General features: G+C 42.4%; 1 protein-coding gene across 1 annotated transcript in view; it reads right to left on the bottom strand.

The window, feature by feature from the left end:
- EXT2 (exostosin glycosyltransferase 2) overlaps nucleotides 1-14,653 on the bottom strand; it is a 139,806-nt gene that overhangs the window by 121,001 nt on the left and 4,152 nt on the right. The window contains exons 2-5 of the mRNA XM_054971804.1: nucleotides 13,993-14,567; nucleotides 13,481-13,570; nucleotides 9,142-9,258; nucleotides 4,620-4,815 (exon numbers count right to left, since the gene is read on the bottom strand). Coding sequence (XP_054827779.1) covers nucleotides 4,620-4,815; nucleotides 9,142-9,258; nucleotides 13,481-13,570; nucleotides 13,993-14,537 — 948 coding nt within the window. The 5' untranslated portion in view covers nucleotides 14,538-14,567. The remainder of the gene's footprint in view (nucleotides 1-4,619; nucleotides 4,816-9,141; nucleotides 9,259-13,480; nucleotides 13,571-13,992; nucleotides 14,568-14,653) is intronic.

Here is a 14,653-nt window from a genome sequence, read left to right on the forward strand (position 1 = left end):
TAAAAAAAATGCCCAGATCCAATCAATCAGAAAAGACAAAAACAGTGACTTGAATCCAAGCATAAACAGACAGAGCAGTTCTGTTAGCACAAAAGCTAGCACATTTCTCCCTACATCTTACAGAAAACAGAAGTTGCTTGCATGACATCTTGCCATAGTGAGAAACACTTCAGGATACAATGTTTAGCTTAGCTTAAGGGGGTCCTTTCATAAGGTATTTTCCCCATACATCTACTTGTACGAGGGCGCTAGTATTTATGAAATATTCTGGTGGATCCAAACTGGTTGCTAGAATTATATATATTTACGTAACAGTGCAATCCTAAGAACAGTTACTCAGGTCTAATCCCACTGAAATCAATGGGATTAAACTAGAGTAACTCTCCTTAGGACTGCACTGTTAGTGATGCTAAAACTTAGAAAGGCATCCTTTATTTTGAAGATACAGCTTTTGCCTTTTATTACAAGTTAACATTAGGACTGATAAGTTGCATCTAGTGCTTCCTTCCTCACTTTAGCACAAGCTTCTGGCCCTGACTCGTGCATGGCCTTCCATCAAAGCTTACCTAATACAAATGTTTACTATAGGCTGCCCAACTTTCTGCTGGTTTCAGACACATCCACCTGAAACCTGCTGGCTTGCTTTAAAAAAAAAAGAAGCCAACTCCTCACCTGGAGGAGTGAGGCACTGATTGTGTGGCCCTGGCGTGGGATGCTGTAGAGCCATCTGCCTGGTATACCGATCGCCAAGTGCACCAGCAACTGCCTTGCCTGATCTGCTGGAGGTGGTAGCCAGCTGGGCTTTGGAACACCCTTGACTTTTGGTCTTAGGTGATTTCAATGTCCATGCTGATGATGGCGCCTCCTCGCGGGTCATGGACCTAGTGTCACCCATGGTGGCACTGGGACTCTCCCAGTTTGTTTCAGCTTTCACGCCTCGAGCAGGACACATGTTGGACTTGATCTTTGGAATGGGGATACAGATGGATCTGGATATCCCAATAGCAGTGCCATTGTCAGACAATTTCATCCTGACAGCCTGTCTGGGCACCTCGACCCGTCTGGGCAACAAGCAGATTTATACTCGCCCGCGGGGTCTCATGGACCCGAATGGTTTCCAGAATGCCCTGTGTGATCCAATGCCCCTGGCGGCTCGTTAGATGAGCTGATAGAGGACTAGAATATCCATCTCTCTGAAGCCATCAACGAGATCGCTCCCTGTCGCCCTCTACATGCCTGGACCAAAGTAGTCCCCTGGTATACCAAGGAGCTACGGCAGTTTAAATGGGAGCTGAGACAGCTAAAGTGAGTGTGGCGGCAGATTCGTGATAAAGCGTCAAGAACATCTTATAGGACGTTTATGAAAGCCTATGAGATGGTGGCGAAAGCTACAAAAAGAGATTATTATGTGGCTTCCATTGCAGCCGCAAGCTCCTACCCAGCACAATTGTCTAGGGTAATTCTAGTCATTAATGTCCCTCTCTCAGGGGACAAGAAGAAATGTTAATTTGGCATTAAGCTGTGAGGCATTTGAAGCTTTTTTGTGGATAAGATCTTGTCGCTCCGCCGTGATCTGCCAGCAACACTTGAGACAGTATGTGAACTAGAGGCCCCTTGGCCACCTTCAGGGTTGATACTGGACCACTTCAGGTTACTCTCCCAGGATGAGGTGGATAGGATCCTGTGTTCTGTGAAGCCTACCATGTGCCAATTGCACATATGCTCGTCATGGCTGGTGAAAACCAGTGGTGCTGGGATTCAGGCCCCTTTAGCTGACATCATTAATCTGTGTTTGAGCTCTGAGGTTTTCCTGGACTCATTGAAGGAGGCAGTGGTGCAGCCATTTTTGAAAAAACCATCATCGGATCTGGTTGATTCAGCCAATTATCGCCCAGTTTCGAACCTTCCATTCCTGGGCAAGATAATGGAGAGGGCAGTTGCAGAACCGTTACAGGCATTCCTAGACGATTCCTCTACCTTGGACCCGTTCCAGTCTGGCTTCCGGCCTGGCCATGGAACAAAGACAGCTCTGGTCGCCCTAATGGATGATTTGCGGTGACACTTGGATCAGGGCAGGTCGGCACTGCTGATACTTTTGGATCTTACAGCAACATTTGACACAGTCGACCATGATCTTTTGACTCACCGCCTCGCCGCTGCGGGGATCCATGGGACAGCGTTGCAATGGCTGAGCTCCTTACTCCATAGTCGGGGACAAAGGGTGACGCTTGGGGAACAGATGTCCATCCACCATTCTTTGGTGTGCGACATCCCTCAGGGGGCGAATCTTTCCCCGATGTTATTTAACATCTATATGCGCCCCCTTGCCCAGATGGTCCGTAACTTCGACACTCAGCTCTATCTGTTGATGGACGGCCAGTTACAATACTCTTTGGCCCGGTGTCTGGATGCTGTGGGAGAATGGCTGTGTCAGAATCGCCTGAAGTTGAATCCCCAGAAGACAGAGATTCTGTATCTGGATCGTGGGGCGAGGAAATTGGAAATCTGGCTCCCAGACATCAATTGAGTACAGCTACAGCCTTCGTCAATGGTGAGAAGCCTGGGTGTGCTCTTAGATGCCACACTTTCTATAGAGGCCCAGGTTGCAGCCGTTGCCAGATCTGCATTTTTTCATCTTCGACAAGTTAGGCAATTGGCGCCCTATCTCTTGCCCCGAGACCTAGCTTCAGTAATCCATGCGACTATCACCTCTAGACTAGACTACTGCAACTTCCTCTACTCTGGGCTGCCTGTGAGCTTGACCAGGAAGTTGCAGCTGGTCCAGAATGCAGAGGCACACGTCCTTATAGGGACACCATTTAGGGTGCATATCCGCCCTGTGTTGTGCCAGCTGCACTGGCTCCCGGTTGAGTTCCGGATTCAGTTCAAGGTACTGGTCTTAGTATTTAAAGACCTCCACGGACTGGGACCTGCATATGGACGGGACCACCTCTCCCATTATGGGAGGGCCTTGTGCTCTGCAGATAAGCAGTTTTTGGTGGTTCCCAGCCCGAGGGACATTTGGCTGGCTTCAACTTGGGCCGGGGCTTTTTCTTCCCTGGCCCCAACCCGGTGGAACACTCTCCCAATGGAGATCCGGCCCCTGAGGAACCTTTTACAGTTCCACGGGGCCTGCAAGATGGAGATGTTCCAACAGGCCTTTGACTAGAGGCCAGCTTTTTGTCTCCCTTCTGACTGCCATACCGTCTTTTTACAGCTGCCCTTGAGTTACATCATGGTGGTGCCAGGGTTTATGATGATCTTGCAGTAGCCGATCTGTCTGATGGCACATGAATTGTAATGTGTATTTTTTATTGTATTTTAACAGTATATTTGCTGGAAGCCGCCCTGAGCCTGCTTGTGGGAAGGGTGGGGTATAAGTTGAATAAAATAAATAAACTGCATGTGAGAAACCCAGGTTCAAATCCTACTCTGTCATGAAGATGGATTTGATGGACTGCACTTTTTAAAAGCCTGGAAGTGCTGTACAAACAGCTGAAGGACTGTTAAGAGTTAATCCCTCACAGACACAGAGAGCTTTGAGTGACAGGCTACTTCAAGAAATCTGATTGGGTAGCATGAGCTGGAAAGAGGAGGATCTGTTTTCAGTCCTAGCTGAGAGGAATGTGAACAGCTGTGAGATGGAGTCCTAACGGAGAGCAGCTTAACATTGACAGGAGAACTGGGGAAAAGTTGGCAAGGAATTTTGGGAAGTAGGTGCAGACTCCCAAACGGGCCAAGGAAAAGGGGATAGATCTTCTAAGGAGATGAAACTTTCCCTACCTAGTTAAACAGAAAGGTAGCTCTGGAGAGTGAAGAGATTCCTGGTTGGGTGTCGCTGGAAATTGCCTCTGGAGACTTTAGGATTCAGTCAAAAATTGAAGAAAAGCACTGGTTCTTGGAAAGAAGGGGTTTGGAGTACTAGGAAGTGGGTACTAGCATTCTTAAACCTGATAGAGAAAAAGGAAGTGTACTAGAGTGGGGAAAACATGGGAACAAAAGCCTCTAAACATAAGAATTTAAATATTTGTGAAAAGCATAAGAACTAAAGTCTATGCATGTACTGTTTTTACCTCAGAGATTTCTATGTTGAATTTCCTCAGAAATTTTTCCACCCCTGATTCCACCTGACCTTTCCCCTCTAAAATAAATAAAACAATTAGTTACTTTTGAATTTTAAAAATGTCTCTGGTGCCATTTCTGCTATTTAAGGACAAAGAAGCAGGAGGAGGAAATGTCATAACTGATTTAGGAAAGCCATGAGCCATCAACCTAACCTACCTAACAGGGTTGTTGCGAGGATGAAGTATGGTAACTTCCTTTACACTACCCTGGGTTCTTGGAGGGGGTGCCTTCTGGAAACACACACATCTTAAAAATAAGATGCTATGTATTTCTTCTGCAAGTTAAGTAGCAGTGTATATATGACCCCAAAGCGTATCCTGGAATTGACAGCAAATACATTTCTCAAATTATAGTGTGAACTAGCCGTAAAATACAATTTATGGAATAATGTTCAACATGTACATTAGACCATTTAAAAAAAAATTCTTCTCATACTCTACTGTAATCAACTCAAAGGTGACTGGGGACACAAGAAGAAAAACAGACAGCCTTACCTGAAGCACCTGAGGATAATCAAAAACCTGATTCTTGTGGCAACGCTTACGAATAAAAGGGATTCCTTCTGAAAGGTTGGTACACTTGTCCAGGATTAATACAGATTCCACATTTTCAGCTTGAAGAGCCTCCAACTCAGAACGGTATTCAGGATGAAGAGCCATTTGAGAGGACAGGAGGAAGTACCTGCGAGGACTGAAGAGTATCATAGAGATAAATGGACAAATCAAACAACGCCCTCACTAAATAACATAAAATGTTTTTTCCTTTATGCAACTGCAGAACCAATGCTTGCTAGGTTCATAGGCACAGTGCATTGCATTTTTTTTTCTTCCACCAATATTCTGGGACCTGAGTAAGGTCATGGTGGAAGCAATCATCTATCATATACAGTACAAGAACCCTGGAGAAATCCAGAAACAAGCTGTACAACCAACTAACAGTAGTTACTAGAAGGTAAATGATATACAGAGCTATATCTCTGCAGTCTACACTGTGAGTACCCTGGGATTAATGTGCTTGAATCGTAAACAGCAATGGTAAGACTGCAAGCTAGTAAGACTGATCCTTCACATGCATAGCCAGGAGTCAGTCTCACTGAATTCAATGGGATTTGCTTCCAAGTACATGTGCAACCTAAGGTTGCCATGTTGTGCACTCTTATTTGGAAGTAAGTGCCCCTGAATAAATAGTATGCTTTCCAGTAAATACTGAAAAGACAGTCTTCAAAATTGAACTGGAAAGCACTGAAATGACATGCATTTTACAAATAAGCCTTGCATCATACTGAAAAGGATTTCAGTTTTAACTGAAACTCCAACATTATTGCCTCACTGGGTTAAGTGGCAGCTTGTTCTAAGGGTTCAGTATAAAAATCTGTAGCAGGACAGACAGAATATCCTACATTTTTTTTCTGATGAACAATGCCAGACTAACATAGCAGATATGCAGCAAACTCCCTAAAATCCTACATTCATAAGCAATGCAACACCACTTCTAGTACAGAGAAGAGAGAACAAGCTCAGCATTACCCAGGACCAAAGCACAAGTTAAGACTGGCAAAAAGAATGCCAAATGATGTGTTTGAACGGTGTGTAAAAGGAAAATTCAACTTCTGGTTTCCATCAGATTTTCATAACTTTAAAAACAGCACTGCAGCTTAAGTTACCCAGCAGCATTCTGAAGAGACCCGTGGGTGATGTACAGAGTTTAGCTGCTCTGTGATCAGGAAGGAGAGATCTGCGGGTGGACAGTTCTGCCTTTGAATGTGTAAAGTTGACTTATACCAAGACAGACCACTGATTTGCTTCCCAGATCTAGTACCTGGAGAGCTGCTAGAAGCTGAAGCACTGACTTTCTGCATGTAAAACATGTGCTCTAACACTGTGCACATCAGAAGCTGAGCAAGATAATCCTTACATTATTCACGTCTTCCAAGGCACGGGTGAGAAGCAAAATCAAGTGCACATCTATGACTCTGAATATCATTTTTTCATGTGTTAATGAGAATAACCTGCAATATATTCTACATATAATAATAATAATCAATTTATATACCACCCTTCAGGATGACTTAACACCCACTCAAAGGGGTTTACAAAGTATGTCATTATTATCCCCATAACATAACACCCTGTGAGGTGGGTGGGGCTGAGAGAGCTAGAAGCTGTGACTGACCCAAGGTCACCCAGCTGGCTTCAAGTGGAGGAGTGGGGAATCAAACCCGGTTCTCCAGATTAGAGTCCTGCGCTCTTAACCACCACACCAAAGCTGGATCCAACGAACCATAAACATAGCTCTAAATAGATCTTTATTGCCTTTCCATCTTCCTGCAAATCCTCAGGAACTACATGGGACACAGTGCTGGAGAATGTTCCTCAAATGAGGAGAAAGGGAAAATTATGAACCACACTTTCTACAAACAGAAAGGCACCTCTGGATCCAACACATTCTTACTATATCATTAATAACCATCACTATTCTCTCTCATAGAAACATAGAGCTCGAAATGACCCCAAGGGACATCTAATCCAATATCCCCCCACTTGCAGCACAATGCAGGAAATTCACAGCTTCCTCTCCCCCCCTCCCTGCCCCCATGATCCCTGCTCTATGCCCAGAAAAAAGCAAAAAATCTCCAGGATCTGCAGCCAATCTGGCTAAGAGGAAAATTCCTTCCTGTTTATGCATACTAGGGCATCCTGGTAATGCCAAAAAAGCCTGAGATTTAAAGCTCTAAGCATAGGGGGGGGGGTTGCTCACGTATGAGGACTTTAAGTTCTCTCCATCCAGCAGCAATAACACCCATCCATGAAGTGCTCCATCTTAAGCTTAGGGACCCCTCTAGAGTAGAGCCCATAAGGAATGAGCAAGGTACAAAATATACATGGAGATTCGTATTTTTAAGGTCTTATGGTCAGAAAACTTCCTTGCGTAACTATTATTGGTATCATTGGCTTTATAATTGTAAAGCTAATAAAAATGAAATGAAATTTTCATCTCAACTTTCCAAAAAGAATAAAAGTTACATCATAAATCAACACAGCCGCAGATAAGTGTCAGAAATACCAGTGGTCTAAGCTAGGTGGCACATTGTTGAAGCCAGTGATTTTTTTAAAAATCCTGCAATTCAATGCTGTTTACGACTAAAAGGAGAGATTCATTTCAAATATAAAAACAAATATTTAGAAAAAAAGCAAGCCAAAAAGAATTTTATTTTTCTCATTCACAACATAGACTTCAGAGCAAAATTCCTCATTATAACGTGTCCTGAGCCTTTGGCAATAGAGTGGCTTAGATGAGCAAATAAAAACAGTTTTATGCTGAGTTTTTTAAGTAACAACAGCCAGCCAGTAGATGGCACTACACTACTACAGTATCTTATCTATAGCTTGCTATTTATTAAGCCAACAGGAAAACCACTCTAATACTGGATTGCTATTAAAATAGTATGAAATAACAAAGTGCATTGTAGCAAAAAAACAAGACTTACAGCAACTTAAAGACTAAAAAACTTACTGTGGCATGCGTTTGCATGGACTAGTCTATTTCATCATCTCCAGAAAGCATGCCATCAGTTGATAGATACACTTAAGAACATCATTAGAAAAGTAGGCGAATAACAGGGTCAAAAGCAAATGTAACAAAGCTGTGATATTTCTACACAAAGCTCGTATGCATATGAGGCAAGTACCCATGACATTTTGAAAACAAAAATATTACAAGCCCTGGATTGGATCCTTTCCATCTGCAGAAATTACCACTGGATCCAAGCCAGACACTTCTGAAAGTTCACGCATACATCTGTTCTAAATTTGCCTTAAATAAATGAAAAATGCACACATCAAGGTGATTTATAGTTGGTCAACTTGTAATAAGCTCTGCAAGAGGTGCTCCTTAATATACATGTAAAGACTGTTACCACTCAGCCATGGAACCTTTAGAATCACCTAGAAAGAAAGACTAATTATTGTACAGTATTAAGAAACAAGATAGAATTAAAGATACACTGTATATGTGAATTTTTATCAAGTTATTCAAGAGAGAACAGTATCATTCCTCCCTTCTCTGCACCCACCCTTCTCTGCACCCTTCTCTTGTGAAGCAGGTCTCCCTAAGAAATTGTTCTCAGTTGTCCACAACTTAACTGAATGCACACATTAACCCTTGCAGGATCATGTTCAGTAATGACCAGTGCAATGCCTACTAGTATGTCAGGATCAATTTACTTCCTTTCCTGAAGTGAAAGAAAGGACATAGGCTACACAATGGGGATATGGCCGAGATAGAACCGCTCACTGCTATGAGAGAAAGGGAATCAGCAACAGAGGTGTATCTATAAGAAAGAGTAAGGAGGGACCTCTGCAGTGAAATGGTGAAAACAAGTCAGTTTGTGAGCAACTGAGCGAGGGAATGTGTCTTAATATTTTATTGTGTTTCTGTCCTCTCTCGTTGCAAGCATGGAAATTTTTCTTTGGAATATGCAATGACAAAAGCTAGAAACAAGTCAGGCATATATAAGTTCTATTCCATCTGCTGGCTGTAGGAGAAACCACGTTTTATTTTCCATTTTCTTCCACAGCAGTAAGGATTAACATCTACTAGTTAAAGCTAATTGAAAGCAGAGGCATACAAGGAAAGCTTTTCTGCTCAGAATCCGTGACTAAAAATTACTTGATAAATCTGGTAAAAATTTGGATTTTCTACAACACATACAGGATTAATATGTAAAGTTAACAGATACTGTTTTATGATGAAATCACATCCACGTCATAGCTCTTAACAATTACAAGAGCACTAAAATCAGCAGAAACATTTTGTAATCTGAATCTCTTTACAGCTTATGTTCTATGGCATCATACATTAAAAACGTCTTTGTATTAAATCAGACCATTGGTCCATTCGGCAATGCTATCTATTCTTGCAGTAACTCTTTAAGGTCAAGCTAAGCAAGTCTGTCACCAAATCAAAACCCTTCAAAAATGCAGTTATATAGCCTCATATCCTCCTGCCCAAGCTTACCCTAGGCCTTTATTTGGCAACTGCACCTCTGCAGACAACGGACTGTAAACAGGAATGCTGACATCATATCCTTGCCGATAAGTCCATGTAGAAAACCCTCCACCAGCCAACAGAGCTCTAAGGACCAAGAAAAATATCTGTTACGATCCCTTATCTCCAAAACCCAGCTCATCCAAACCATTCACATAATCAGTGAGGCACTGAAGAAATTGACATATGTATGTAGAAACATACATGTGTTGATACAAAGATAATGCAATATATTTGTTTGTCCAAACATTCTGAAAACCAGTAGGAGAGGGGAACAACCCTTGCTTACTACAAACCACCCTTGTGAAGGGCAGTAGTATTCAACAGGCATACTACAAGTATACCTAGGATCATCATGAACCCAGTATGCACACCTAGATGAAAAGAAGGATACAGGATCAGGGAGACTTCAGGTAAATATTATGATTGGAGGTATCCCAAACTCATTCATTTCTTCTGGCAACTAGAATAATAATAACAACATTTGATTTATTTTCCGCCCTTCAGGGCAACTTGACGCCCACTCAGAGCGGTTTACAAAGTATGTCATTATTATCCCCACAACAAAACATCCTGTGAGGTGGGTGGGGCTGAGAGAGCTCCAGAGAGCTGTGACTGGCCCAAGGTCACAAGGTATGTTATTATTATCTGGCTTCAAGTGGAGGAGGGGAAACAAACCTGGTTCTCCAGATTAGAGTCCTGCACTCTTAACCACTACACCAAACTGGCTCTCAAATAATGCTTGTATGAACATCTAAGATTTCTAAAAATGGCATATTAAAAGCTTATTTTTTTAAAAAAATTAAAGAATGAATCATTTAGGTTTCATGGCTAAAAACAAAATTTTCAACTACATCAGGAAAAAGGTTTCAGTACTCATGAGATTTAGGGCCTCAGTTGGGTAGTTTCCCCCTTCCTCACGGCCAACAGGCAAGTGCTCATACTCATGTATCCCTTCCCCCATCCATATATTTCCTCCACAGTTTAAAAAAAAAATCTGTATTGGGGAAAAAACATTTGGTTCCCATCAGAATAGGCAAGGTTACATAAGTGTTGTTTGCATGATTTATTCTAAGCATAGAAAATTCAGTTGTTGAACTCTGCAATTGAGGAACTATACATGATAGGGCGGCTGCAAAATGCTTTAGGAATTCAAGATAAAAGATGCAGCAAGCAAAGGAACATTTCAAACTCCTGCTTTAAGAAAAACAGAAACAAACCATACGCACCGGGCCAGGCTCACTACTGCTTTAACGGCAAAGGAAGTTGATTAGGCACTGGATGACAGAAGTGTTGAGTTTTAAGACCTAAAGTGATGATTGTGCATTCCTTCCCATTCATTCCCTATGCTGTGAGCTTCTAGAATGCTGCTGTGATTCTCATGTTTTAAATCTCAGTCACATTAACTCAGAGGTGTAGAACAAGAAAGGGAAAAAAGTGAAATTGGCTCATGTGTCGCTTCTCCTGCACTTCTATACCCTGCTCCTCTACTCCTGATTAGAAAATAGACACCAGATTGTTTTAATTGGATATAGTAAGCAACTGTAACAACACTTCATCAGCCTCTGGAAAACAGGTGTGCATCTCGCTAACAAAACCCACAGGGAACCAACACCCAGTTAAATATCTCAGCCCACAAGGCAATAACCAAGAAGTTAACTCTTTGATTTTTAAGTGCAGGCCAGTCTTTTAATGGTCACTGGAGACCAAGAGAGGAATGCACTTCTTAGCAGTTTCCCCTTGATTTCCTCTTACTCTCTGGCCCATGGGTTCTCAGCTGATGCTCCCTCTTTGTACTAAACTGACTGTCAGTCGATTTTATTGCTGAAATCTCATCTGTTCCTTTAAGTTGTGAGCATCAAGCCTTCTAAATCCCAGTGTACAAATCAGGCAGTTTAAGTAATAGCAGCAGGGAAATAATCTCTCTCAGGAAATGGCACTTTACTCAGCTCTGCCACAGCTCCATCTGGTCAAAGACAACTATTGCTGCAAGACACAGCCTTTCATTTTTAACATGTGCTTTGCAATATGAGCAAACGTAACCTTCGTTTATTTTAGTCAGTTCCTATATTTTATTAAAAACTGTATATTTCTTCTATAGTTCTAGAGCTCCCTTCAAGATTTCTTACAATGAAAGTTTGAAGAAGTTGTGACTTTTAGTGTAAAACAAGCCAACAACATGAAGGACATTGTTGGGTGGCGGGGTAGCCCTGACACTGCACTCACCAACTCCAGAGGAGCCTTCAGCAGGGAACAGCCCCGCCAAGGCACTGCTAAGGCAGGCAGCTTGACCAGGGTCTGATCCTCTCACATCAGCCCAGTATGCTCCCCAAAATCATGCCCCTGGGTGCCCCCCCCTCTTCTGAATAAGTGGGTCACGTGCTTCAGGAAAATACACATTCCTGTGTGATCTCTGCCAAAGTCCTAATGTTATGCTCAAGGAAGGAAGCACCCACATTTATGGTGACAAATTGGGGGGGGGGGGGAGAACACACTGGCTACCCAGCCCAAAAGGGGGGAAATAATTACTTTTAATAATCCAGTCTGAAGCTCTAACAACCAGCAGAACATAATATGATATGATTGGTCAAAGGCAGCTTGGTGAGAAATGGGCAGATTAGCCCTCCTCCTCCCCAATACATGATTGGTCTCACAGAATCCCTACTAGTTGGGAAGCAAAGGGTTAAATGTTCAGCTTTCTCAGTGGAAACACACCAAATCCAGAAGGACAAGAAGGAACAAAGTTGGAAGTCCATGCAAATATAGAGACCATTTTTCATTTCGTAGTTCCTGCAAACCTGAGAGAAATGCCCAGGTGTCTCTGTAACTGGTGTAACTTAGCCTGTATTGCTTTCAGTTTTTATTTCCTAGTTGTCTGTAATATCTATACTATGTTCTCGTATATATTCCCATGCTTTTGTGCTCTTAATTTGTAGAGGATTTTCATTAGTTCATAAAGATCTTTTCTCTTTCTAAAGATATCAGACTGTGATTCAACTCTCACCCATGCACCTGGCCATTCATCCACACAGAAATACTAAACGCCTACCCAAACTGGAGAGAATTAGCTAAGATTGGTAGTTGAGAGAATAATTATTTCTTATGTGTGCAAAAAGGGAAACCCCACTTTCAATGAGTTGGATCACTTAAGGACTTTATGGGGCACACAACTGTCCGATTTCTGGTAGGCTAGACAGGCGGGGGGCTAGGATTCCCTACTTGGGTTCAAGCACCCCCAGACATACAATGACTACCCAGCCGCGCAGATTCCCACAGCCTGGAAAATCAAGAGGTAGTGCCAAGGTGTAGTGGAATTAGGACACTCCTCCCTTAGGAAGAGGATTTGGGGGGGCTTAACAGGTGGTGGGAAAATTACACACTGTGGGTACACAGACTTGCACTAATGGAAATGCTAGTGTGAATCCAAGCTCATGTTTACCAGCAAAGGAAGAAGGAAACACATGTTTTACTGCTTTTCATTTACTATACTGACAAAATCCCAGCCCCTGCAGAGTTCTTTATATTAAAATTCATGCAATCTTTTTTCTCCTGTAGACAGAAAATAACACAAATGAAGCAAACATACAGCACAGTTGTTCTAATTCTACAGGGCTTTCTGGAGTGTAACTTTCTGAATTTGGGTGCACTATCCACATTTCACTGAATTCAATGTAAAAACTTGGAATAGTGAGGAGTGAAACTGTACCTTTTACATCTTTCTCTGCAATCATACCAATATGATGATAGTTAGACACAAGCTCAATAACCGTTTCTAAGTTGCAGTCAATTGGAAACTTAATTTTTCATCTTCAATAGGAAGCCCTTTTTGGTGAATACACATCAAAGTCAACCAGTTAAAGCCTATGAGACCAAGTGTGATGTAATGGTTAGAGTATCAGACTAGGATTTGGGAGACCAGGTTTGAATCCCCACTCTGCCATAGAAGCTCAATGGGTGACCTTGTACCAGTCACATTCTCTCATTCTAACCTATATCATAAGGTGGCTGTTGTAAGAATAAAATGGAGGAAAGGAGAATGCTGTTTTGAACACTCACTGGGAAGAAACGCAGGGCATAAATAAAGTTTTTTAAAAACTTTGGAAAGCACTGAAAATCAAGCACCAGGAGAAATGTAAGCCACATTGGCCCCTTCTTGAATTTCAGAACCAAAGTCCCCAAAGCGTTGCAAGGAAAATAAGTGTCCCCCTAGTGTTCTGAACATTCCAGAATACGGGAGTTGCACTGGAATTCAACAGGTCTGGATCTCTCTTATGGAAAGATGCATTACAAAAAGCAGAAAGAGCAATACCTGTCCCTTGGAACATCTAGTGCTGTATTATAGTCAGGTGGTCCTCCGGGCAACATGTTGAACAAGAGATGGTTTGTTCCTCGATCCCAACTAGGGAGGGAGAAAAAATGAAGGAAAATCTGAGTACCACACACACTAGAACCCGCAGCTTCAGAGATAAGCACACATCTGACATCACTCAAAAGCAATAAGAAAAATAAATTACCACAGTCTCAACCTGGCTATAAGTCTGTCATTATTCTCCAGATACCAAGCACTGCCTCAGGCTGAAAGCTTCATCACTTTCAGAGGGATCGCAGTCACCCTGCTTGATAATGGTCTCAGTTTTCAATACTGGCAGCCATTACCACAAAACAGTGGCAGAACAGGGAGCAATCACAAATAGAATAGACAAAACTGCTCTACTACATCAGTAGAAACTTCTCATAAGTATTCATCCTGTGACTATCTGGCTTTTGTCTCTTAGACCCCTATCCTTGGCATTTTGCTCCAGCTCTAGTATTCATAGTAACATCAGTACCCGGGATAACTGTGCCAAAGCCTGAGCTGTTTCCTTGATGCGAAGTGTGTTCTGGTTCAGCACATCAATAGATGGCACAAAAAGACAGGCACGGTTGATGTCATCTGTGTAGAAGTCACTGTCAGAGATAGCAGTTAAAAGTTCGTTGTATTCCCTGGTAATGGTATGGCTGACTGGCATACCATAGTCATCCACATATTTCTTAAGGGAGTAAATATAGACCTTGATCTTATTTTTAGGATTGAAGCCACAGCGGTAGACATCAAAGCATGTGTGCATCCTGCAGCTGAGGTCTCCTCGCTCTGGGATGGCACTTTCTGTAGGAATCTTAATCACAGGCACATCATGAATGCTGTGCTTTTCAACTGTCCAGTCATTTGAAGATTCTATGGAGTGCGGCCAGAACTGGAACATGCCTGTAGCAATGAGACCCAGCAGGACAATGGAGAAGAGCGCAATGTAGTAGATGCGGTGTTTGGTCTTCATTCTTGGGATGAGGGCTGGACCCCGGGTGCTATATTTGACTGACGCACACATAATGAAAGAAGCCACCTTTCCCACAAGCTTCTGGATGGAAAAAAAGATTACAATTAAAACAATTCTTACACAGTTGTAAGCAACAAATCCATTCAGTCAGTAAAAACCATCTTGTG

The sequence above is a fragment of the Eublepharis macularius genome, chromosome 2 (assembly GCF_028583425.1).
Source record: "Eublepharis macularius isolate TG4126 chromosome 2, MPM_Emac_v1.0, whole genome shotgun sequence".
Classification (NCBI taxonomy): domain Eukaryota; kingdom Metazoa; phylum Chordata; class Lepidosauria; order Squamata; family Eublepharidae; genus Eublepharis; species Eublepharis macularius.